This window comes from Rhinatrema bivittatum, chromosome 6 (assembly GCF_901001135.1).
Source record: "Rhinatrema bivittatum chromosome 6, aRhiBiv1.1, whole genome shotgun sequence".
NCBI lineage: Eukaryota > Metazoa > Chordata > Amphibia > Gymnophiona > Rhinatrematidae > Rhinatrema > Rhinatrema bivittatum.
In genome coordinates this window covers 274,165,448-274,193,156 of record NC_042620.1, presented here as the reverse complement: position 1 = coordinate 274,193,156, position 27,709 = coordinate 274,165,448, and the positions used below count along the sequence as shown (strand labels likewise).

Genomic DNA, 27,709 nt, shown 5'->3' with positions numbered 1-27,709 from the left:
ATGGCGCCGATGGCCTTTTGCCCTTATCATGTGACAGGGTATCCGTGCCATTGGCCAGCCCCGTCACATGGTAGGAGCACTGGATGGCCCGCGCCATTTTTAAAGATGGCGCCGGCCATCCACTGCTCCCTCCATGTGACAGGGGCCGGCCAATGGCACGGATACCCTGTCATATGGAAAGGGCAAAGGCCATCGGCGCCATTTTTATTAGTGGCAGCCGACGGCCCGAGAGCGGGAGATCGCTCCCGGGACCCCCACTGGACCACCAGGTACCTGTAAAATGTTTTTGGGGGGGGTCGGGAGGGTGGGGGAAGCTAAGGGATTAGTTTTAAAGGTTCAGGGTGGGTTTTTTGTTTATCGGCTTGGGTGCAGCCGATAAACAAAACTGCGATCGGGCCGGACAAAAAAAAAACCCACGATGTGAATCGGAACCGGAATCCGAACCGATTCCGGTTCCGATTCACATCTCTAGCTGATAGTACTACTCCAAATGAGGTCTCACCAAAGATTTATACAGCGGCAATATCCCCACCTCTTTCACACTGACTATTCTTCTCTCTATGAATCCAAGCATCCTTCTTGCTTTTGACTTCATCTAGCTGTTTGGCCACTTTAAGATCATCAGGTATTATCATCACTAGATCCCACTCTTGTTTTGTGCACAGAACGTCACGCCCTGTATTGTACTGCTTGACCGTGCATTTTTTAGCATTAAATCTTAGCTGCTAGACTCTAAACCATTCCTCAAGCTTCGCTAGATTCTTCATGTTTTCCACACCTTCCTTTTTATCTAACCTGTTGCAGATTTTGGTGGTATCTGTAAAAAAGCAAATCTTTCCTGATAGCCCTTAGCAATATCACTTACAAAAATGTTAAGTAGAACTGAACTGAAGACTGATCCCTGCAGCACACCACTGATAACCCCATTTTCCTTAATATGAACTCCGTTTCCCAATGCCCTTTATCATCTGTCTTCAGTCCTTTGGAAGCACGCCCAAATAAACATTGAAAAGGTCAGCCAGCACACCTACCAGGACTTCTCTAAGTTCCTGTAATACACATGGTTATATGTATCCTGTCCAGCCCCATTGCTTTATCTACTTTTAGTTTTGCTAGCTCCTAGCGAATACAATCTTCTGAAAACTATTTGAGGTATAACTCATTTGCATTCCTACTTTTTGCATTTTTCTGTGGTCCTACTCCAAGCATTTCTTCAGTGAACCCGGAACAGAAATATTTGTTAAACAATTTCTCTTTATTCTTATTAGTCTCTACATATTCCCCCTTTCACCTTTGAGTCCAGCACTCCTGTTTTTGCACTTCCTCCTGTCACTAACATATCCTAACAAGTCTTGTCCCTCTGTTTTACTGTATTTGCCATTTTTCCTTCCATTAGTGCCTTCGCTCTCCTGACACCTTTCCCAGATTCTCTTAGCTTTTTCAGATATTGTCGACTGTCTTCCTCTTTCTGCTATCTCTTGTAGTTTATGAGCACTAACATTTTCCCCCTTACTTTTCCAGCTACTACTTTATAAACCTACAAAGGTCTATTTTTCCTCATCCTTATTTACTTCTCTATACAAAATGCTGGTTGCCCCTTTGAATATCTCTTTTTAGTTTTGTCCACTGCACTTCTACTTCCTCTAGCTTATCTCATCCAGTTAATGTCTCCTTGAAGTACTCCCCAGACCAGTCAGTGTGGTGAGACAGAATCGAGAGAAGAGACCCCAGACTAACTCTCAGAGTCATGAGACAGAGTGAGAAGGAGAGACCCCAGACTTACCCTGAGTGATGAGACAGAGTGGGGAGGAGAGACCCCAGACTAACTCTCAGAGTGGTGAGATAGAGTGGGGAGGAGAGACCCCAGACTAACTCTCAGAGTGATGAGACAGAGAGTGCAGGAGAGACCCTAGACTGATTCTCAGAGTGGTGAGACAAAGTGAGGAGGAGAAACCATAGACTAACTCTCAGATTGGTGAAATAGAGTGGGGAGGAGAGACCCCAGACTAACCCTCAGAGTGGTGAGATTGAGTGAGGAGGAGAGACTCAAGACAAACCAGAGTGGTGAGACAGGGCGGGAAGGAGGGACCGTGACTTAACCCTAAAGTGATGAGACAGAGTGGGGATAAGAGACCCCCCAAACTAACCCCCATAGTGGTGGATCAGAGTGGGGAGCAGAGACTCCAGACTTACCCTCAGAGAGGTGAAACAAAGTGGAGAGGAGAGACCCCCATCATTACCCTCAGAGTGATGAGACAGAGTAGGGAGGAGATTCTAGGCTAACCCCCAGAGTTCTGAGACAAAGTGGGAAGGAAAGACCCCAGACTAACTCTCAGAGTGATGAGACAGAGTGAGAAGGAGAGACCCCAGACTTACCCTCCGAGTGGTGAGATAGTGTGAGGAGGCTCACACAGGATGCTCCAATACCAGATCCAAAGACAGTAATTCGTAAGGGGTCCCCACCGAAGAAGGCAATATTCTCACTGATCCATCGCAATGCCTGAATCTGGTCAAGCAGTCCATAATTTCCTTTAGCAGCTTGGTCACCTGTGCTCAGGAATCCTACAACCAATCACAGGCATGAAATTAGGTTATAACATCAAAGTAGGAAAAACATCAAAATATCATCTGCATTACTCCTGAACGCTTTGTGGTCCATATTCAAAAGCATTTAGCCGGCTAACTCAGAAGTTAGTCAGCTAAAAGAATATTTGGGCACTTAACTGATTATATTATAGCTGGCTAATAAAATAGCCAGCTAGAATTTAGTCGGCTAACTTAGGGGCATTACAGGGCATAATTGGGAGGAGTTGAATTAGCCAGCTATGGTAAATGGCAAACTCCGATATTCAGAGTTAGCCAGTTAACATAGCCGGCTAAGTCTAATCAGGCCAAAGAGCTTTGATAAAGTTAGCCAGTTAAAAATTTGCCGGCAAACTTTAAGATAGCAGAGTATATTCCACAGTGCGGCTGCCCTTTTGAATATGCCTCTAAGAACAATAAAACTTAAGATATGCCATACTGGGTCAGACCAAGGGTCCATCAAGCCCAGTATCCTGTTTCTAACACTGGCCAATCCAAGTCACAGGTATGTGGCAAGTACCCAAACATTAAATAAATCACAAGCTACTATTGCTTATTAATTAATAATATAGAAACATAGAAGCGATGGCAGAAGAATACCATACGGCCCATCCAGTCTGCCAGCAAGCTTTCACAGTTATTTTTCTTACACTTATCTGTTACCCTGACCGCTGAGGTAACTGACCGCTGAGTTACTGCTTATTGGTAACTTTTTGGTTCTAATTTACCTTCCACCCCTGCCATTGATATAGAGAGCAGTACTGGAGCTGCATAAAAGTGAAGTATCAAGCCTAATTGGTTAGGGGTAGTAACCGCCGCCATAAGCAAGCTACTCCCACGCTTATTTGTTTACCCAGCGGGTGCAATTTAGTCCTTGTTGGTTGTCTTAATATAAATCCTCTTTTCTTCATTCCCCCTGCCATTGAAGCAGTGAGCTGCGCTGTATATGTATTCAAAGTGAAGTATTGGTTCAGGGTAGTAACCGACACAACAAGCAAGCTTCTCCCGTATTTATTTGTTTACCCAGACTATGCATTTCAATCCTAGTTGGTAGTTGTCTGACTGTAAATCCTCTTATCTTCATTCCCCCCTGCCGCTGAAGCAGTGAGCTGTGCTGTATATGTATTCAAAGTGAAGAATCAGGTTTAATTGGTTAGGGGTAGTAACCGCCGCAACAAGCAAGCTACTCCCACGCTTATTTGTGAATGCAAATCCTTTGTCCCACATTTCCTCTTGCCGTTGAAGCATAGAGCAATGTTGGTCGCATTAACCGGGTGTATGTTTATTGAGTAAGGGTATTAATCACCAGGAAGTAGCCATCATTCCCGCAAGCCATCCCCATGCCTCTTCTCTTCATTCACATCCTTGAGACTTTATGGATCCACAGTGTTTATCCCACACCACTTTGAAATCCTTCACAGTTTTAGTCTTCACCACTGTTGCAACCGTCCCTTCCCGACGGCTTCACTCCACTTACCTTTCTTTCTTTGCTCCTCCTCTTGCTGCGGATGGATGCCTGGCTGCCGCGGCGTCTGCCTGCCGCCCTCTCTGGCGTTCCCGGACCGGCTTGGGCGATGCCTTCCGCCATGCTCCACTAGTACCTTAGGGGGCGCGCGTATCACGTGGCCCTCTCTCTTATTTCCTACTTGGTGCGAACCTCAGGGCGTCCCCCCGTGATGGCGTCACGCTGCCCGGATATTTAAAGTCTACAATGTTTGCAAGCTTTGAGTTAGCAAGGGAATTCCTTACGGATGGGATTCGCTCTCCGTACCAAGCTTCTCTGCCTCCAATTCCATTGGACTCTTAACGCTAACGGGGTACCCGCTCCTCGGGGCCCTCATTTGCTTTTCAGGTCGCTATCAGGAAACCGGTACTCACTCCTTGAGGGCCCATGTTCCCTGACTCACTGCCTGCTCATACCTTCTCTTCTTCCTGGAAGGATTCACTATCTTCAACACCAGTGAGTACTATTATCTTCACCTCAGAGCTGTTCCCTGGAACCAGGTACTCGCTCCTCAAGGGCCTGCCTCTGTTCCAGCCCTGGTGCCATCTCCTACGTGGAACCGCTGTGTGAGTACATCACCTTCAAACCTCTCAGCTCTCAGGGATCAGGTACTCGCTCCTCGAGGGCCTGCTCTCCTTATCCTGGGGTTCTCCATACTGGGACTTGTGCATATTCCACTGTACTCATTATTCTCAGTTCCTTCCACTACAGCACTGCTACCGGAGGAGTTGCTGTTCCAGCGCCTGAGGGATACTAGCCCAGCCGGGCTACTTCTACTGCTCACCACTGCCACCTCTGGTGGCTTCATCACATTGTCTATTAAATCAATCTCTGTGTTTGTGTGTTCTAAGCTGAGCCTGACCTATGGCCCCTCACGGGACTTCCCCCCGTGGGCGTGGCAGCTGCCACAGTGTCCAAGGGTCCACCAAACCTCACTAATTATAACAACCACTTCCTCCGGAAGGGCATTCCAGGCATCCACTACCCTCCTGTGAAGAAATACTTCCTGACATTGGTTCTGAGTCTTCCTCCCTGGAGTTTTAAATCGTGACCTCTGGTTCTGCTGATTTTTTTGTAATGGAAAAGGTTTGTCATTGACTTTGGATCATTAAAACCTTTCAAGTATCTGAAAGTCTGTATCATATCACCTCTGCTCCTCCTTTCCTCCAGGGTATACATATTTAGATTCTTCAATCTCTCCACATAAGGCATTCGATGAAGTCCACACACCTTTTTGGTCGCCCTTCTCTGGACTGCCTCCATCCTGTCTCTGTCCCTTCGGATATACGGTCTCCAGAACTGAGCACAGTACTCCAGGTGAGGCCTCACCAAGGACCTGTACAAGGGGATAATCACTTCCCTTTTCTTACTCGATATTCCTCTCTCTATGCAGCCCAGCATTCTTCTGGCTTTAGCTATCGCCTTGTCACATTGTTTCGCCGATTTCAAATCATTAGACACTATCACCCCAAGGTCTCTCTTCTGCTCCGTGCACATCAGCCCTTCACCCCCACATCGAATACATTTCTTTTGGATTTCCACACCCCATATGCATGACTCTGCACTTCTTGGCATTGAATCTCAGCTGCCATATCTTCGACCAGTCTTCCAACTTCCTTAAATCCCGTCTCATTCTCTCAACTCCTTCCGGGGTGTCCACTCTGTTGCAGTAGTATCATCCGCAAATAGACAAACCTTACCTTCTATCCTGTCCGCAATGTCGCTCACGAAGATATTGAACAGGACCAGTCCCAACACCGACCAAGGTGGCACTCCACCGCTCTCTCTTCCGAGTAAGTTCCATTTACCATCACACATTGTCTTCTGTCCTTCAACCAGTTTGGATTTTTCCTCTAGGAACTTATCCAAACCTTTTTTAAACCCAATTACACTAACTGCTGAACCAAATCCTCTGGCAATGAATTCCAGATCATAACTATGTGTTGAGTGAAAGAATTTTCTCCTAGGATAAGCAGGATGGAGGTCCTCACATGTGGGTGACATCATCCAATGGAACTCGGCATGGAAAACTTTTGTCAAAGTTTGTAGAACTTTGACCAGCAGACTGAGCATGCCCAGCCTGCTACTATCTACGAATCCACACGAAGTCCCCCCCTTCAGTCTCTTCTTAAGAACATAAGAAATTGCCCTACTGGGTCAGACCAAGAGTCCATCAAGCCCAGCATCCTGTTTCCAACAGTGGCCAATCCAGGCTACAAGTACCTGTTAAGTACCCAAAAACTAAGTATATCCCACGCTTCTGATGCTAGTAATAGCAGTGGCTATTTTCTAAGTCAACTTGATTAATAGCAGGTAATGGACTTAAGAACATAAGAACATCCAAAAACATCCAAGAACTTATCCAACCCTTTTTTAAACCGAGCCACATTAACTGCACTAACCACTTCCTCTGGCAACAAATTCCAGAGTTTAATTGTGTGTTGAGTGAAAAAGAACTTTCTCTGATTAGCTTTAAATGTGCCACATGCTAACTTCATGGAGTGCCCCCTAGTCCTTCTATTAACTGAAAGAGTAAATAACCGATTCACATTTACCCGTTCTAGACTTCTCATGATTTTAAAGACCTCTATCATATCCCCCCCTCAGCCGTCTCTTCTCCAGGCTGAAAAGTCCTAACCTCTTTAGTCTTTACTCATAGGGGAGTTGTTCCATCCCCTTTATCATTTTGGTCACCTTTCTCTGTACCTTCTCCATTGCAACTATATCTTTTTTGAGATGTGGCGACCAGAATTGTACACAGTATTCAAGGTGCAGTCTCACCATGGAGTGATACAGAGGCATTACGACATTTTCTGTTTTATTCACCATTCCCTTTCTAATAATACCCAACATTCTGTTTGCTTTTTTGACTGCTGGAGCACACTGAACCGACGATTTCAATGTATTATCCACTATGACGCCTAGATCTCTTTCCTGGGTGGTAGCTCCTAATATGGAACCTAACATTGTGTAACTACAGCATGGGTTATTTTTCCCTATTTGCATCACCTTGCACTTATCCACATTAAATTTCATTACATGTCATTAAATTTCTTTTCTGCGATGCAGTTGCCTCGCAATCCATGGAGCTCCAACTTTTCAGCTTTTTCCTCAATTTTTTTGAGTTGTTTTTTCAGGTCCTCGTTGGGTCCCCCTTCGCGGTTGGTATTTCCTTGGTCATTTTTTTCCAACTTGCGGTCGATTCCAGACTCCTCGCCCTTCGGTGACCGCCGGTCATCGACCGCATACTGGGTGTTTTTTATGGTGTTGACCGGTTTATGTTGGTGCTCTCAATGCCCGTGGACCATGTCCATCACGGATCCGCATGAGGTTTGCATCTTCTGCCTGGGGGCCTCGCATGACATCCGGGGCTGCCATCTGTGTGACCAGATGACACCCAAAGGACGTCAGGCATGCCTTGATAAAATGGAGAAATTCATCCACTCCTGCGTTGGTCTCTTCGACACCTAAAGATCGCGGGGAACCGTCCGACCCGCTTCCTCTCTCAGTCCCTATACCTAGTACCTCCAAGGATCGGGGAGAGGGGGACCGATCTTTGATGATCTCCCAGCTATCCCGCACTTCTGGATCGTCGGCCTCCTCAGCGGCGGGGAAAGATCGGGCCTAGCATGGAAGCAATCCCGCGAGCATCGCCACCCGTCACTGTTGACCCATGGTTCTGGTTCCGGAGCGGCATCAGCAGCCGCTGAGCTGCCATCAAAGCGGCCTTGGCCATCGAGGTCCCATCCTCTGTTGCTCCCAGTAGCCCAAGGCGTTTCCCACCAAAACCGGTGCAGGGCACTGCGCCACCTTGGAAACCTGAAGAAAAGCTGGTTATGCCTCGTCCCCCTCCATCAGTCCTGGCTACCCCAGACTTCCAGGAAGAGTTGGACCACAGGGTGCAGTGAGTGGTACTCAAAGCGCTACAAAGCGTTGAGCTGCGGTACCACCTGCCCCCATACCAGTGCCCGAGCCTCAGCCATTGATGTTGGCACCACTGCTGGAGCGTCTGGATGTCCTTCTGGGTACCCTACCGATGCAACTAGTACCCGAGGGGCCTTCGTTGCCCCATTGGCCATCGATGCCCTCCACCGGAGCGATCCCGATTCTTGGATCCTCCGAGGAGGAAGATACGGCCGGTACAGTGTTCTCTCACCCACAATTCCGAGGCTTTGCCTGATCCCTCTGGCTTATCACAGCTGATGAACCCCTCCATGCCGGGGGAACTTCGATGCCACCAATGCCCTTGAGGCCTCTGAAGCCTTCGTAGACCAGGGCCGATGAGCCGGTCCCAGTGAGGAGGAGGGGCCCTATGACCCCTGGGGTGATGATTCCACGGACTCGTCCTCGGACTACTCTGATGACCCGCTTTTGGAGCCCTCCCCACTGAAGGAATGGCACCGGTCATCACCCGAGGACTTGTCAGGGGTTTATCAGGGCCATGGCTGAAGCCATCCCCTTTCAGCTCCTTACGGAGGAGGATGCACATCATAAAATGCTGGAAGTTCTCCAGTTCGACACCCCTAAGGAAATCGTGGCAATTCCAGTTCATGACATCTTTAAAGAACTCCTCCTCCACATGTGGGAGCACCCCATCTCTGTCTCCCCCATTAACAGGAAAGCCGATGCCACCTATGAGGTGCAACAGGCCGTGGGGTTTGATAATAGACAGCTTCTCCACCAATCAGTGATAGTGGAATCCACCTTTAAAAAGGCCAGGCGCTCCTGTACCCATGCTTCTGCTCCTCTGGGGTGTGAACATAGGGAGCTGGATGCCCTGGGTAGGAAAATCTTCCAAGGCACCATGCTAGTTGCCTGCATCGCCACTTACGAACTGTATTTGACCCAGTACAACCGCAATCTCTGGAAACGGTCCAAGATTTTGCGAAGGGTCTTCCCCAGCAGCAGCAGGAAGCCATTTCTGCCATTACTGGGCTGGGTCTGGAGGCAGGTAAACACGAGGTGCGTTCTACCTATTATGTGTTTGAAATAGCAGCCCGCTTGGCTGCATTGGGCATTGGCACCAGGAGAATGGCTTGACTCCAGGCCCCTGACCTCTGATCAGAGGTCCAGGACAGGCCCGCCGACCTCACCTATAAAGGTGAGAATCTATTTGGGGACAAGGTCCGGAATGTGATGGTGCAACTGAAGGACCACCATGATACACTTCAGCAGCTGTCCGCTAGTGCCTCAGAAGGATCTTCCTCAGCCAGTAAATCATCCAAGCAAGATTCTCAAAAACACTTCTATCAGCAGAGGAAATATTATTCTCTGGCTGCCCGGACTCGTCCGCCTCGCACCAGTTCCAGGAGTTGTCCCCACCAACAGCGGACGCCTAGACCCCAGCCGGCCCCCCAGCAAGCCCCGGCCATGGGCTTTTGACTGACAGCGAGGGAGCGTAAGCCAGCTGTCAGGGCCCCTGACGTCCGATCCCCCAGTTGGAGGCAGGCTCCTGAGATTAGCCTGCCACTGGGAGGCAATAACATCGGACCGTTGGTTCCTCTCCATTTTTCGTCAGGGGTACCGTCTGCATTTCAGCCGGCTCCCCCATGTCCATCATGGGATTCACCCGCCCATCTGGTCGTTCTCCAGTCGGACCTCTCAGCCCTCCTTGAAGCAGGTGTGGTCGAACCAGTCCCTCACCATCGATGGGGCCAGGGGTTCTATTTGAGATATTTCCTCATCCTGAAAAGAAATGACAGCCTGTGCCCCATTCTCGACCTCAGGGTGTTGAACAAATTTCTCGTAAGAGAAAAATTCAAGATGGTCTCTCTGGGCACACTGATACTGTTCCTCAAAAGAGGAGACTGGCTGTGCTCCCTCGATCTAAAGGAGGCTTACGAACACATTGTGACTGTTCCCAACCACAGGAAGTACCTCCGCTTCCTGGTGGGGAGTACACATTTTGAGTACAGAGTGCTTGCCCTTTGGGTTGACATCGGCCCCCCTGCATCTTCACCAAATGCTTGGTGGAGGTGGCCACCTACCTCAGGCGTCGCTCAGTCCATGTGTTCCCATACCTGGACAATGGCTGGTCAGGAGTGATTCTCGCTCCGGAGCCTTTCATGCTCTGGCCTTGACAGTACAGACTCTGCAGACCATGGGGTTCATGATAAACTTCCCTAAGTCGCACCTCTGTCCATCCCCCCAGCTGGACTTCATTGGCACCAGGCTAGACACGGCACAAGCATTAGCTTTCCTGTCCAGGGACCGGGCGGTCGCCCTTACTGCGCTGGCTACCATTGTCTGCAAGAGTCAGAGGGTTCTAGCCCATCTCCTACTTCGTCTCTTGGGCCACACGGTGGCCTCCGTTCATTTGACTCCTTTGGCCCGCCTCCGTATGAGAAGCCCCCAGTGGGCCCTATGGTCCCAGTGGAGACAAACGTCCCAGGATCTCGAGGCTCCAGTCACAATAACGGCCCCTTTGAGAGCATCTCTATCTTCGTGGGAAGATCTCTCAAACCTGGAAGAAGGACTTCCCTTCCAGCCCCACCCCCACCCCAGGTGACCCTTACCACCGATGCGTCCCCCCAAGGCTGGGAAGCACACGTGAACAGCCTGCACATTTATTTATTTTATTTTATCTTTATTTTAAAGATTTTATATACCGACAACCGTTTGCACATTGTATCGGTTTACAGATAACTTAGAACAAAAGTATAAATAGGCATGGCTTTTATTTATTTATTTAAAAAAGTTTTTATACCATCATTAAGTTAGGTACCATCACAACGGTTTACAATAAGGCACGAATATTAATAATGGAACAGATTATTTATAAATTCTATCACTATACATGTGCCAAGACTATACGGTAACAAATGTTGTTATAAAAAACTCATAATTGGATGTGTTATGTTATGTCCATTTATTTTGTAGTGGTATTAAAGTAGAGAATCTATCTCATCTTATTCTAGTAATTTAAGATTAAAAAAAATGAAATAGTATATGTACCCGTGTTGGTTTGGGTAGTGTGTTTAGAACACAGAACAGAAGAACAATCAACAAGTATACAACAATCAACCAAAAAATTTAGTTGATAAATTCAACTGGGGGTAAAATAAGTTAGGAGAGGGGGATAAACAAAAATAACAATGAGAGAGGCTATGTACAGGGTTCAAAGAATACGTTCATTGAGATTGCTGATTCTTATTTGGGAGAAAGAACAGGGGAAAAATTTGGGAGGCCTGCTATAATGCAATGAGATTTTTAGCGGTGGGTCACAGAAGGAGAAGAGTTAGCATGAGAGGATAAAGAGGGGTAGGCTTGTAGGAAGAGCCATGTCTTGAGTTTTTTTTTTAATTTGGGTGTGGAGGTTTCAGTGCGTAGGTCTGGGGGCATGGAGTTCCAGAGGGTGGGGCCGGCAAGTGAAAGGGCTCTGTTTGTTGTAGAGATGAGTCTAGTTGATTTTATAGAGGGAGCGCAGAGGGTTCCACGGAGAGAGGGGCGAGTTGGTCTTGTGGAAGTGCGAGGAAGGAACGGGGGGTTTATCCAGTTGTAATGCTCATTGGTGATGCTTTTGTGAATGAGGGTAAGAGTTTTGTAGAGGATACGTGATTGTATAGGAAACCAGTGGAGATCAATCAGGGTGGGAGTGATGTGGCCTTCTTATTGGCATTTGTGAGGATACGTGCAGTAGCATTCTGAAGTAGTTGCAAAGGTTTGATGGAAGAAGCAGGGAGGCCAAGGAGGAGAGCGTTGCAGTAATCTATTTTAGAAAATATGATAGACTGGAGTACAGTACGGAAATCGGAGAAGTAAAGTAGAGGTTTGAGTTTTTTAAGGGTTTGCAGCTTGAAGTAGCAGTTGCTGAGGATAGATTTGATGTAGGGTTTGAAGGTGAGTTGGTTATCAAGTATGACCCCCAGGTTTCGTGTGTAGGTTGGGAAAGTGGAAGAGGAGAGGGTGGAGGGTATAGGTATTGATGAGTGTTTGGAGGAGATGAAAAGGAGTTCAGTTTTTTGGGGGTTGAGAGACAAGTTCATATCAGTGAGGAACTGGTTAATGGAGGCAAGACAGGTTTCCCAATTTTGGAGAGCGGTGAGAATGGAATTTGTGAAAGGGATGAGGATTTGCACATCATCTGCATAGATGAAATGCGTGAAACCAAGCTTAGAAAGAAGGTTGGTGAGAGGGAACATATAAATGTTAAACAGGGTAGAAGATAGGGAGGAGTCTTGGGGGACACCACAGTCGAGGTTTACAGGGAAGGAGTCTATATTGTCAGTGATGACTGTGTAACTACAATTTTGGAGGTATGATTTAATCCACGCACATGCAAGGCCTCTGGACTGCTGCGAAGCCCACTGTCAGATTAAACTTCCTGGAGCTTCGGGCAATACCGTATGCCTTGTGGGCGTTCAGAGACCAGTTGTCGTCCAAAGAAGTTCTGATACGGACAGACAACCAGGTCACGATGTGGTACAACAAACAGGGTGGCACGGGATCGTTCCTCTTCTGCCAGGAAGCAGTGCAAGTATGGACCTGGGCCCTGGCTCAGGGGGATGTCTCTGCGAGCGACCTACCTGCCAGGTCACCTCAAAGCACTGGTAGACCACCTAAGCCGGTCCTTCCAGCCACACGAGTGGTCCCTCAACCTAGTGGTAGCGGCTGAGCTGTTCTGCCGATGGGGTCCACCAGATATGGATCTGTTCCCATCCCCTCACAAGATGAGCAAGTTTTGCTCGCTGATTGAGGGGAATGGCCATCCAGCCTGCGATGCCTTCTCCCTTCACTAGGGGAAGGGTCTACTGTATGCGTACCCCCCCTACCACTCCTTCCGAAGACCTTGCTGAAGCTCCAGCAGGACAAGGGGACCACGATACTCGTGGCACCTTTTTCGCCTCGGCAGGTTTGGTTCCCACTCCTGCAGGAACTGTCGGTGCAGGTGCCCGTCCGACTGGGGATGGTACCTGATCTCATCTCGCAGAATCAGGGCACCCTGCACCATCCCAACCTCCGGGCATTGTCCCTCACAGTTTGGCTGTTGAGCGCATGATCCTCCAGCCTCTGCAGCTCTCAGACTGTGTTTCCCGGGACCTAGTGGAGTCCCAAAAACCTTCAACCAGGAAGTCCTACAGCTCAAAGTGGAAACATTTTTCCATCTGGTGTGGAGGTCAAGGATTAGACCCTTTCTCATGTCCCCTTCCTCAGCTGCTGGACTACCTGCGGCACTTGTCCGAATCCAGGCTTAAGACCAGTTCTGTCAGAGTGCACCTCAGCGCTGTCAATGCGTATCATCGAGGTGTCACTGGCACATCAGTCTCGGTCCAATCCTTGGTGGGCCACTTCATGCGGGGCCTCCTCCAGCTGAAGCCTCCTCTTCGGCCTCCGGTCACGTCCTGGAACCTCAACGTTGTCCTGGCGTGGCTCAAGTGACCTCCATTTGAGCTACTGCAGTCCTGTGACCTGAAATTACTCACCTGGAAGACCATATTCCTGGAGGCAAATACTTCAGCTCATAGGGTCAGTGGGCTTCAGGCTCTGGTTATGTACACGCGTACACAAAGTTCTTCCACAATCGTATGGCCTTGCGTATGCATACTAAGTTTCTGCCAAAGGTCGTGACTGACTTCCACCTCAATTAGTCCATCGTTTTGCCCACCTTCTTTCCCTGGCCTCATTCCCACCTAGGGGAACGGGCACTTCACACCTTGGACAGTAAAAGGGTCCTGGCCTTCTACCTGGATCGCACTGCTGGCGACAGGCAGTCCACCCAGCTGTTTGTGTCTTTTGACTCCAACACACTGGAAGTAGCAGTGGGTAAGCAGACCTTGTTGAACTGGCTGGCGAATTGCATTGCCTTCTACTACGCGCAGGCAGGCCTCCAGCTAGCCAGCAAGATGAAGGTTCACTCTGTGCGGACTATGATAGTTCTCAGGAATCCCGCCTGCCTCCCCACGATGTTGGGTTCACATTCAGTTTGATTTATTTTTCGCTCGTCTTTGCTATGTTACGAGACTGAAGGGGGACCTCGCGTGGATGCGCAGATAGTAGCAGGCTGGGCATGCTTAGTTTGCTGGTCAAAGCTTCTAGAAACTTTGACAAAGGTTTTCCGTGCCAGGCTCCAACTAATGATGTCACCCACATGTGAGGACTAACATCCTGCTGTCCTAGGAGAACACCTTTTACAGGTAAGCAACTGTGCTTTCTTCAATTTATTTATTTGAGTGTTTTATATACCGTCATTCCATGTGAGAATCACTAAATCACAATGGTGTCAGGTTTAACACTCACAGACAAAGGGTGAGTTACCAAGGCAAGCATGCATGCATACAGGTAAACATCCAAGGAAACATTCCAAATCTAAAGGTGTAGTTCAAAGACAGACATATAGGATGCATTTGTATTCGTTATAAGGGGGTGACATAGTTGGTTATCAGAGTAAGGGGGAGTTGGTTATATCACTAAGAAAGTAGGCATTATCAAATAGCCAGGTTTTCAGTTCTTTCTTAAATTTTTTAATGTCTGTTATTATTTGAAGATTCTCTAACTTCATGGAGTGCCCGAGGTCCTTCTATTATCTTAGAGAGTAAATAACCAATTTACATTAACTTGTTCAAGTCCTTTCATGATTTTGTAGACCTCTATCATATCCCCCCCTCAGTCTTCTCCAAACTGAACATCCCTATCTTCTTTAGCCTTTCCTCATAGGGCAGCCGTTCCAAGCCCCTTATCATTTTGGTCACCCTTCTCTGCATTTTCTCCAGTATAACCTTTTTGATATGCTATGACCAGAATTGCACACAGTATTCAAGATGCAGTCTCACCATGGAGCAATACAGAGGCATTATGACATCCATCCTTTTATTTGCCATACCTGTCCTAATAATTCCTGATATTGTTGGATTTTTTGATCACCACAGCACACTGAGCTGATGATTTCAATGTATTATCTACTATGACACCTAGATCTCTTTCCTGGGTGGTAACGCCTACGATAGAACCTAACATTGTGTAACTACAGCAAGGGTTATTTTTCCCTAGATGCATCACTTTGCACTTGTTCTCGTTAAATTTCATCTACCATTTGGAAGCCCAATCTTCCAGTCTCGCAAGGTCCTCTTGCAATTCATCACAATCCACTTGAGATTTAACTACTCTGCATAATTTTTGCGTCATCTGTAAATTTAATCACCTCGCTCGTCATACCTCTTTCCAGATCATTTATAAAAATATTAAAAAGCACCAGTCCAAGTACAGATCCCTGAGGCTGTCCACTGTTTACCTGAAAACAGACCATTTAATCCTACTCTCTGTTTCCTGTCTTTTAACTAACTTGCAGTCAACAAAAGGACATCGCTTCCTATCCCATTACTTTTTAGTTTTCTTAGAAGCCTCTCATGAGGGACTTTGTCGAGCACCTTCTAAAAATCCAAATACACCACATCTACCGGTTCACCTTTGTCCACATGTTTATTCACGCCTTCAAAAAAAATGTAGGGGATTTGTGAGGCAAAACTTCCCTTGGGTAAATCCATGCTGGCTGTATCCCATCAAACCATGTCTATCTAAATGTTTTGTGATTTTATTCTTTATAACAGTTTCCATGATTTTTCTTGGCAATGAAGTCAGGCTCAAAAATCTATAGTTTCCCGGATCACCCTTGGATCTCTTTTTAAATATCGGGGTTCCATTGACCATCTTCCAGTCTTCAGGTACAAAGGATGATTTTAATGATAGGTTACAAATTAATCGAAATAGGTTTGAAATTTCATTTTGTAGTTCTTTCAGAACCATCCAGTCCAAGTGATTTACTACTTCATTTTTTGATCAGGCCTACCACATCTTCCAGATTAACCGTGATTTAGTTCAGTTCCTCTGAATCATCACCCATGAAAACCTTCTCTGGAACGGGTATCTCCCCAATACCCTCTTCAGTAAACACCGAAGCAAAGAAATCGTTTAATCTTTCCATGATGACCTTATCTTCCCTAAGTGCCCCTTTAAACCCTCAATCATCTAATGGTCCAACAGACTCCTACGCATGCTTTCTGTTTCGGATATATTTTAAAAAGTTTTTATTGTGAGTTTTTGCTCTAGGGCCAACTTCTTTTCAAATTCTCTCTTAGCCTTTCTCATCAATGTCTTACATATAACTTGCCAATGCTTATACTTTATCCTATTTTCTTCTGATGGATCCTTCTTCAAATTTTTTGAATGAAGATCTTTTGGCTAAAATAGTTTCTTTCACCTCTCCTTTTAACCATGCCAGTAATCATTTTGCCTTCCTTCCACCTTTCTTAATGCATGGAATACATCTGGTCTGTGCCTGTTGCACACTTTTTACCTTTGTAGTTGCACCGTTCAGGTTTTTTTTTGTTGTTGTTTTGTTTTTTTTAACTATTTTTCTCATTTTATTAAAGTTTTCCTTTTGAAAGTTTAGCATTGGAGGCGTGGATTTACTTACTGTCCCCCTTCTAGTCATTTATTGAAATTTGATCATATTATGATCACCATTGTCAAGCAGCCCCACCACCATTACCGCTCTCACCAAATCCTGGGATCCACTTAGAATCAGATCTAAAATTCTCTCGTCAGTTCCTGAACCATTTGCTCCATAAAACTGTTGTTTACTCCATCCAGGAACATTATCTCTCTAACATGACCTGATGTTTCACTTTCCCAGTCAATATTGGGGTGATTGAAATCTCCCATTATTACTGTACTACCAATTGGGTTAGCTTCCCTAATTTCTCTTAGCATTTCACTGTTCATCTCACCATCTTGGCCAGGTGGACGGTAGAATACTCTTATCACTATACTCTTCCCCAACATACAAGGGATTTCTACCCATAAAGATTTGATTGTGCATTTAGTCTCATGCAGGATTTTTATCCTGTTGGACTCTGTGCCATCCCGGACATAAAGCGCCACCCTGCCACCAAGATTCTCCTCTTTGTCTTTGTGATATAATTTGTACCCCGGTGTAGCACTGTCCCATTGGTTATCCTCTTTCCACCACGTCTCTGAGATGCCAATTAAGTCAATGTCATTATTCACTGCTATACATTCTAGTTTTTCCATCTTACTTCTTAGACTTCTGGCATTAGCATACAAAGTGTGTTTTTTATTTGTATTTACATTATGCTTTTCAGTTGTAAGGGATAAAGTGGAATCTTTTAGCTCAGGGGAGTTTTTAAATTATAGGCACTTAGACTACTTTCCTTATTATTGGAACCTCTCTGTCAGGATGCCCTAACTCTAATGCTTCATTAGTATCTTTTGAAGATACCTCTCACCGAACCATGCACTGCTGAGTGACTGTCAGCTATCCCTTTGTTCTAGTTTAAAAGCTGCTTTGTCTCCTTTTAAAAAGTTAGCGCCAATAGCTTGGTTCCACTCTGGTTAAGATGGAGCCCATCCCTTCGGAAAAGGCTGCCCAATTCCTTACAAAACTGAATCCCTCTTCCTTGCACCATCGTCACATCCACGCATTGAGACTCCGGAGCTCTGCCTGCCTCTGAGGACCTGCGCGTGGAACAGGGAGCATTTCCGAGAATGCTATCCTGGAAGTTCTGGATTTCAGCTTTCTACCTAAGAGCCTAAATTTGGCTTCTAGAACCTCCCTCCTATAATTTCCTATGTCGTAGATGCCCACATATACCATGACGCCGCCTTCTCCCCATCACAGTCTAAAATCCTATCTAGGTGATACGTAAAGTCCGCCACCTTCACTTCAGGTAGGCATGTTACCAGGCGATCCTCACACCCACCATCCACCCAACTGTCTACATTCCTAATTGAATCACCAACTATGATGGCCAACCTTTTCTCCTGGGCAGTAGCCTTGGGAAACACATCCTCGGTGCAAGAGGACAGTTCACCACCTGGAGAGCAGATCCTTGCTACAGGATCATTTCCTGCTGCATCAGGTTGATCATGAGACCTTCCTTCTCCAAGGCAGGACCAGGGCTGCCAGTCTGGAATTGGGACTTGGCTACTATGTCCCTGAAGGTCTCAGCTATATAGCTCTCTGCATCAACTCTTCCAGGTCTGCCACTCTAGCCTCCAGGGATCAGACTTCTTCTCTGAGAGACAGGAGCTCTTTGCATTGGATGCACATGTACAACTTCTCACTGGCAGGTAAAAAAATCATACACGGGACACTCGATGCAAAAGATGGGAGGCCCCTCTCTTGCTGCTGGACTGCTACCTTCATCTTAAATTTGTTCAGTTCTTAGTTAAGTTTTAGGTTGCTATGGGAGTAGGAATGTGTAAAATTAGGGTCCTTAAATGTATTAGTGTATTATTCACTATATATCTGTTTAGCTGGATGTTTATTTGGCTAACTCTGCTATCAAAACTGTGTCTGAATATGGGCCTCTACAGATCCTTTTAACAGGTATATTTTCAGAGCTCCTTTTGTCTATGCACCATAATATTTTATTTTTTATATTTCTACATATTTTCAAATACAAAGTATAATTTTTTTTTATTAAAGTCACACTCCTTTCATTTAGAAATTATCTTCCCTGAGTATACTTTTCAGCTATCTGTGCTGTATTCATAGAAACATAGAAATGATGGCAGAAACCACTCAGTCTGCCCAGGAAGCTTATGAACGTATCTGCTGCACTGTGCAGGTTACCCCCATGCTTATCAGTTTCCCAGACCGTAAAAAGTCAGGGCCCTCGGATGTTGTTTGAATCCAACTTCCCTTAACCGTTGCTGTGAAAGCAGAGGCAGAGAGCAATGTTTGAATTGCATCAAAAGTATCAGGCTTAGTGATTAAGGGTAGTAAGCACTGCATCAGCAATTTACTCCCATGTTTATTTGTTCCCCCAGCCGTAAAAGTCGGGGCCCTCTTTCGTTGCTGTCTGAACCCAATTCCCCTTTTTCCACTGCCATAGAAGCAGAGAGCATTGATGGAGTTGCATTAACAGTATCAAGACTTATTTGTTAAGGGTAGCAACTGCCTCACCAGCATTAACCTTAGTTATATCCCCATGCACTCTTTTCTGTATTTCCAGTCTCTAGCTTTTAAGGATTCACCAGTGTTTATCTCATGCCCCTTTGAATTCCTTCACTGTCGTCTTCACCACCTCTTCCGGCAGGGCATTCCAGGCATTTACCACCCTCTCCATGAAGAACTATTTCCTGGCATTGGTTCTGAGTCGCCCTCCCTGGAGTTTCATTTCATGACCCCTAGTTCTATTAATTTCTTTCCAACAGAAAAGGTTTGATGATTGTGCATCATTAAAACTTAAGGTATCTGAAGGTCTGCATCATATCTCCCCTGCACCTCCTTTCTTCCAGGGAATACATATTCATATCCTTCAGCCTCTCCTCATAAGCCTTCCGATGCTGACACCTCACCATTTTGGTTGCTCTTCTCTGGACCGCCTCTATCCTGTCTTTATCCTTTTTGAGATACGGGCACCAGTACTGAACGCAATACTCCAGGTGAGGCCTCACCAAGGAACTGTAGAAGGGCATTATCACCTCTTTTTCTTACTAACTATTCCTCTCTCTATGCAGCCCAGCATACTTCTGGCTTTAGCTATCGCCCTGTCACATTGATTCGCCACCTTCAGATCATCAGATACTTTCACCCCGAGGTCCCTCTCCTATTGTTTCGCACATTAGTGGACAATGCCCTGAAATCTTCAGCTCAGTGCATGGTGGCGGTAGTAAAAAAACAATAAAATATTGGGAATTATTAGTAAACCAATGTTTTATTTATTTTTGAAAATTTATAACCACATCCTCTTAGGTTCCAGGTAGGGTAGTTTCTTCAATTTGTTTTCAGTCTTTACGTGTATTAGTGTGACACCTTCATGGGTCTCAAATGATAATCCTCTCTTCAGCTGTCTGGGCTGTATTCATGCTTTATGTGTATCAGTGTGATACCTTCATGGGTCTCTGACGATGATCCCCTCTTCGGCTGTCTGTGCTGTATTCACGCTTTATATGTATCAGTGTGACACCTTCATGGGTCTCTGACGATGATCCCCTCTTCAACTGTCTGTGCTGTATTCATGCTTTATTGGCCGGATTTTAAATGCCCTGCGCGCGTAAATCTGGCCGGATTTACGCGCGCAGGGCCCTCGCTCGCCGGCGCACCTATTTTGCAAAGGCCGCCGGCGCACGCAGAGCCCCGGGACACGTGTAAGTCCCGGGGCTTCGTAAAAGGGGTGTGTCGGGGGCATTCCGAAAATGACGCGGCGTTTCGTGGGCGTGACGTGGCGTTTCGGGGGCGGGCCTGGGGGGCGTGGCGCCGGCCCGGGGGCATGGTCGAGACCTCCGGACCAGCCCCCGGGTCAGGTGATGGCTCGCCAGCAGCCCACTGGCACGTGCAGATTTACATCTGCTTTCAGCAGGCGTAAATCTGCCAACAAAGGTAAGGGGGGGGGGGTTTAGATAGGGCCGGGGTGGTGGGTTAGGTAGGGGAAGGGAGGGGAAGGTGGGGGGAGGGCGAAGGAAAGTTCCCTCCGAGGCCGCTCCGAAATCAGAGCGGCCTCGGAGGGAACAGGCAGCGCACGCTGGGCTCAGCGCGCACGGGGGTGCACAAATGTGCACCCCCTTGCGTGCGCCGACCCCGGATTTTATAAGATACGCGCGGCTACACGTGTATCTTATAAAATCCAGCATACTTTTGATCGCGCCTGGTGCGCAAACAAAAGTACGCACTCGCGCAAAATTATAAAATCTACCCCTATATGTATCAGTGTGACACCTTCATGGGTCTCTGACGATGATCCCCTCTTCAGCTGTCTGTGCTGTATTCACGCTTTATATGTATCAATGTGACACCTTCATCGGTCTCTGACAATGATCCCCTCTTCAGCTGTCTGTGCTGTATTCACACTTTACATGTATCAGTGTGACATCTTCATGGGTTTCTGATGATGATCCCCTCTTCAGTTTCTGTGCTCTATTCATGCTTTACATGAATCAGTGTGACACCTTCATTCATCTCTGACGATGATCCCCTCCTTCAGCTGTCTGTGCTGTATGCAGGCTTTATGTGTATCAGTGTGTGGACAATGCACTGAAATCTACAGCTCAATGCGTGGTGGTAGCAGTTAAAAACACAAATAAAATGTTCATCATTATTAGGCAGCAAATGCTTTATTTATTTATTTTTTAAAATGTATAACCCACACTCCCTTAGGTTTGAGGTGGGGTAGTTTCTTCAATTTGTTTTCAATCTTCTGTCATCTTGGTTTAGTATTGTTTGAAAGGGTAAATAACCGTCCTTTATTTACCTGTTCCACCCTATTCATGACTGTATAAACTTCTATCTTGTCCGTGCTCAGACATTTTTTCCAAGCTGAAGAGCCCGAGCCAGCGTAGTCTCCATCATAGGAGAGATGTCTCATTCCCTTTATCATTTTTTATGCCTTCCTCTGCATCTTTCCTAGTTCTGCTGTGTCTTTCTTGAGATGGGGTGACCAGAACTGCACACAATACTCAAGCTGTGGTTGTACCATGGCTCGATACAGAGGCAGCATGATATTCTCTGTTTTATTCTCTGTTCGTCTTTAGAACATTCTTAACATTGTTTGCATTTCTGACGCCACCATGCACTGAGCCGAGGATTTCAGCATATTGTCGATAAGGACTCCAAGGTCCGTTTCCTGGCTGGTGACTCCCAAAACACAACCCAACATTGAGATTATTTTTCCCTTTGTGCATCACTTTGCACTTGCCCACACTTGTCACCTCTACCTAGAGCCAAGATGCTGCTGTTTTATTATTTTTTTGTTTATATTGCTGGTTTGATTTTATTGCATTTGTTCAGTTGTTACCCACCTAGAACAGGTGAGTGTGTGGTTTATAAATATTTTAAATAAACAAACAAGGTCCTTCTGCAGTTCCTTGCAATCCGCTGCTGTTTTAACAACTGAGTAATTTTGTGCCATCTACGAATATGCTCACCTCACTTGTCATTCACTTTTCCAAATCAATTCTGAATATATTAAACAGCATAGGCCTAGTACTGATCCCTGTGGTACTCCACTAATGATCTCTCTCAATTTGGAAAACTGTCTGTTTAGACCAGTTCTGTCTCTGTCTGGACCATTCTTTTTCTAGGTCTCTGGATGGGGCTGCAGGTCTGGCTGAAGGTCTGAAATTTTCTCTTCCAGACCTCTGTTCCAGAAAACCCTTTCTTCAACTGCCCTCTGATGGGACCACTAGGACTTGAACCAGTGACCTAAAAGCAGCGCATGTTGCGATCCCCCCTGTTGCTGCGCTACAGGTGGTCTCTCATCTTCCACCGGAGGCCGCTCCGAAGCCAGGGCCTCGCCTGTGTTCCATCCGGGACTTGCTCCAGGGCCTGAGAGGCCTAGCTGTTCCTGTGGCCTGCCTGTGGCTTGCATGCATGCGTTTGGACTTCCTGTTTGGCGACACCCTTCTCCTAGGGGCCGGCCCGCAGCTCTCTACACCACTTATAGGGCCAGCGTGGGGCGGTCCTGGCAAACTCCTCCCAGGGAGTTGCCTACAACCTCCAGTATATAAGGACTTTCTTGTCACTTGCAACTGGCCTTTGGATCGGGCTTTACAGTTGCCTGTAACCTTGCCGATCCAGGTCTACCGTGGTCTGCCTTGCGTTGATGGCTCTCTATTCCTGACCTTGCCTTGATGTCTGTTCCTGACCTTGCTTTGATGTCTGTTCCTGAAGCTGCCTGATTCCGTTCCTGTTCCAGTTCCGGTTGTTCTGCCCTATGTCTCGTCTGGTTCCTGAGCCTTCTGTCCTGTTGGGCCCTGGAGTGGCCAACAGGAGGGATTCGTCCCCCGGGCTCTGGAGCTTCCCTGCCTGCCAGCCGAAGGGGCTTCGGATGTCAGTATCCCAGCATCGGAGTTCCTGTTCGCCTGGATCTTCCGCTTTGTCTTCCCTGCACCCTCCTTTCCTCAGCGTGGTCCGCGACCAGCCTTCCTGGGCTGTGTAGGGTGCGTCTGGGATGGGGTGGTCCGCGACTCAGTCCCACGGGTGGGCTGAGTAGGGCGCCCTGATGGACAGTGCCATGTTTCCTTCCAGCCTTGTCTACGATGTCTGCACCTGCCTTGTCTACGATGTCTGCTTCAGCCTTTGCCCTGATGTCTCCAACGTCTTGCTTCAGCCTGTCTTGGATGTCTGCTTCAGCCCCCGTCTGACGTCTTCAGTGTAAAGGACTCTGTCTGCCCTCGCCTCTGTCCGGCCTGCTGCCCATTGCCGTTCCCAGCGGCAGGTCCGAAAGGGCCGGGAACAGTCGGAGGACCGTTCATCAGTCAACTTCCCACTGTTGGCTACCATGGGCGTGCAGGTCCGGCTGAGGGTCAGACTCTGTGCCTGCTTCTGTACCCGCCTGGCTCACCATGCCTGCCCAGCTCACCTCCCACGGTGTGGCTGGGGCTCCTCCCTAGCTTTCGCCGTGGCCCAAGGGCTCACCACCAGCTCGAGACGACCGCGCCCGCGCGCGCTCGTAACAGCACAGGCAGTCAATCAGGGAAGAAGCCGCAGAACGACAGAGAAGAGGGTATCCAAAGCCAATACATAAGCTTTTGGGAAAGAGGATTGGATCTGCCCTACCGAACAGAAATGAGAGAAGAGAAGGGTGGAGTCCTAATAAGGATCAGGATATATGGTGAGTCAGCAGTGAGGAACCGGGATGGTTTCCAACTCCTGACTACAGAACCCTGCTTCTGGATTCTGACTCTTTGAATCCTTTATCTGATCCCCTGACTACAGAGCTGGTATTATAAGTACTGACTATGAACCTCTGCACCAGTGTCTATCCTGCAGGCCTTCCAGCCTAACAAGTCCACATCACAAGCAGGTTTGTGTACTTCGACCTTTCACCACCAATAGCTCGGTCAGATCCACACACAAGTTTTGTTTCTCCTTTGCAACTTTATTTACACACATTTGCCTTATATTCCTTGGCCCTATTCTATTGTCTTTTTCATACTCCATTGTTTGAGGTCCAGCCCTGTTCTCTCTCCGTCTTGTGATGTAGAGCTAGCCCAGCTCCCCCTTTGCAGGGCAAAAAGTCAGTGTTCACATAATCCCCTCCTGCCCAGTGTTGTGCCTCAAATTTCTATGGTGCAGGAGTGCAGGAGTGTGACTCGTGCATTGTTTCCAGCTCTTTAAGGCATTTGTGGTTTCCCAGCAACAGGAAAGGTCTCATCTGGAGATAATAATGTAGTGATTTGATTACACATTTGAGGACTAAATATTCCTTTTTCTATAACTGTGAACTTGTATTCCCTCAGAAATAACTTCCAACTCAAACTCGCCTTATCTTCCAATGGAGCCAGTATGGCTGCTGGTACTAATATATGTACACAGCACTGTACAGATACACAATCTAGTCCCTGCTTACAGTCTACTCAAGAAAGACAAACAGGACAAAGAAGAGGAATTAGGGTGTTTCATTTATTATGTAAAATAGTTAAAACCAACAAGGTTGTGATCAGGAGAATACAGGAGTTAAGATTTAAAAGCAGTCCCAAAAAGGTGGGTTTTTAGGTTGGATCTGAATAAGGCCAGAGAGGGAGCATGACGCACAAATCAGGAAGTCTATTCCTGGTTAATGGCGCAGCAAGACTGAAACCATAGAGTCGGGAGTTGGCGATGGAAGAGATGGGCACAGATAGGTTTGTCTTGCCTGAGGAGCAGAATTCACGAGGAGGGCTATAGGGAGAGACAAGAGAGGAGAGGTAGTGAGGAGCTGCAGAGTGAAGCACCAACTAAGAGCTTTTGATATTCCTCATTCCACTCTGTTTGGTTTGGCATTGTCTTCTGTAACAGATTAGTGGCACAGACAGATTTGCAAATTTGGGATTAAACTTCTGAAATACCCATTGAGGCCCAAGAAAACGTGAACTTTATGGTGGGGTAGAACAGGCTGCCATTGCTTATATCTTATCCAGCATGGGTTTTGTAAGGAATTGGGCGTGCCTTTCCTGAAGCTGGTAAGGTAAACAATAATATGCATGTCCTCCAAAACATCAGTGAGCCCTACTACAAATAATCGGAGGTAAATCAATAAATACCATATCATAACTAATACTCAATGAAATCCAATCCTTTATTTTGTGATTATAATGGACCTATGTATCCTATAAATATAAGTACATTAAAAATAAATGCACCTAAATCTCAGTTCATCACACCCATACCACAACACATCATGCTTTACCCTGCCATCATTACAACCTCACCATTACACTCTCATTCATAACATAACTTACACTCACATCCCATAAAACCAACAGCTTATTTAACTTTGAAATACCCTGGTCTTAACAACCTTGAAATCACATTCTCACTGATGACTCATATAACAGATCAATATCATTTTAAACACTGTACACCTTTTCACATATGTATCTCTTATATCAAATAAAATGGATCAATGTCCTTTTGAACAGGTATTCCCCTAATCTCAATCAAGTTCTTGAACAGATCTTCTCTCTGAACTGAGATTTAGGTGTGTTTATTTTTAATGTACTTATATTTATAGGATACATAGGTCCATTATAATCACAAAATAAAGGATTGGATTTCATTGAGTATTAGTTATGATATGGTATTTATTGATTTACCTCCGATTATTTGTAGTAGGGTTTCCTGAAGCTGGGGTAGTTTGATGCTAAAATGAGCTCTAAAGGGCCCACTGAAGCCCAGAGACAATTAGATATGGCTTCAGTTGAATTTAAGAGAGCCAGACTGCCAGAAACAATTAAGAGGTGGGGGAGGGCTGCAACAACATCATGGAGTCAGAGTCCCAAGCATGGCCATGGAGCCTGAAAATAAACACCAGTAGGATCTCTTTTTGATAGCAGGGGCAACTAGCTGCAGGGAAGCTGGTTTGGGATCAGATAAAGAGAGCAGGCTAACTTCTACAGCATGGGGAACCAGATTTGCCTAGAATTGTGTCTTTAACTGCCTGTTAGAAATGCCCTGCTGTGTCATTGCATTACCAGGCCAAGGAACTGGGAGACAGTGATATAAAAAGAGGGAATAGGGGAAGCAGGTTTTAGGGGGAAGACGAGCATTTCAGTCATGGCCGTGTTAAATTTAAGGTGCCAGCGGCCGTCATGTCAGACCAGCAGACTGAAATTTGTGATTGGATTCATGATGAAATTTGAGGTGTAGAGAGGTAGATCTAGGATTTGTCAGCATAAAAGTAGTACTGAATATTATGGATGAGATCAGAGCAAGGAGCGAAGAAGTGTCAAGCCTTCAGGCACAGACCTCTGTCAGAAGAGCAGTGGAGGAAGAACCAGCAGAGGATACAGTAAAAGTATACTAGAAGAGGTAAGAAAAAAACCAGGATAGAGCAGAGAGCTGAAATCCAATGGTGTCAAGGCAGCTGATAGGTAGAGGATGAGTGCTGAGTAAAGGCTCTTAACTTTGGCCACAAAGAGGACTTTGGAGACACTGGCAAGAGCAGTTTCAGTGGAATATGGAGGGCAAAAGCCAGCCTGGAGTAGACCCATAACAGCTTGAAATAAAAGATGATCAAGACATTGGAGATGAAGAACACATTTAAGTAATGTAGATGCATAAGGGACAAGGGAGATGCGATGTTAGCAGGGCAGGTAGGGTCAAGTGAAGGTTTTAAAAGGAGTGGCATGATCACAGCATGTGTAAAAGAAGAGAAGACAGTTGCAGGGGTATTTGATCAACTGATGATTTGACAGATGGAAGGGATGATTGTAGGGATCAGGTAAGGAATGGGGTCAGAGAAATAGTGAGTTTGGAAGAGGAGAGAAGATAGGTGGTTTATTTATTTATCCGATTTATATTCCAATTTTTCAGTCACTTTACATTCAGATGCTGTAAGTATTTCCCTGTCCCCAAAGGGCTTACAATCTAAGGCCTAGAAACATAGATCTGACAGCAAAAAAAGACCAAATGGTCCATCCAGTCTGCCCAGCAAGCTTATGGTAGTATCTGCCGTGCCATACAATTCACCCCCATACTTATCAGCTTCCTAGACCATTAAGCCAGGGGCCTTGTTGGTTGTTGTTTGAGCTCAATTCCCCATCATCTCTTGCTGTTGAAGCAAAGAGAATGATGGAGTTGCATCAACAGTATGAAGGCTTATTGGTTAAGGGTAGTAACTGCCATACAAGAAAGTTACCCCTATGCACTCTTTTTTTTTATTCCATCTTCTGTGTAATTCCCCTTTTCTTCCCTGCTGTTGAGGCAGAGAACAATGTTGGAGTTGCATTACAAGTATCAGACTTATTGGTTAAGGGTAGTAACCGCCACACCAGCAATTTACCCCATGCACTCTTTACTTCATTCACATCCTCTAGCCTTAAGGAATCCACAGTGTTTATCTCATGCCCCTTTGAAATCTTTTACTGTTTTTGTCTTCACCAGCTCCTCTGGAAGGGTATTCCAGGTATCAACCACCATTGGTTCTGAGTCATCCTCCCTAGTTCTGATTTCTTTCCAGCAGAAAATATTTGTCATTGATTGCACATCATTCAAACCTTTCAGGTATCTGAAGGTTTGTATCATATCTCGCCTGCACCTCATCTCCTCTAGGGTATATATATTTAGTTTCTTCAACCTCTCCTCATAAGTCATTTGATGGAGACCCACTAGCATTTTGGTCGCCCTTCTCTGGACTGCCTCCATCTTTTCTCTGTCCCTTTTGAGATACGGTTTCCAGAAAT

At 46.4% G+C, this 27,709-nt stretch overlaps 1 protein-coding gene across 2 annotated transcripts in view; it reads right to left on the bottom strand.

The window, feature by feature from the left end:
• The window catches only part of NLGN3 (neuroligin 3), a 305,227-nt gene that overhangs the window by 81,002 nt on the left and 196,516 nt on the right, over positions 1 to 27,709 (bottom strand). For both annotated transcript variants that reach the window (XM_029607233.1, XM_029607234.1), the window contains one exon: positions 2,377 to 2,562. In XM_029607233.1, coding sequence (XP_029463093.1) covers positions 2,377 to 2,562 — 186 coding nt within the window. The remainder of the gene's footprint in view (positions 1 to 2,376; positions 2,563 to 27,709) is intronic.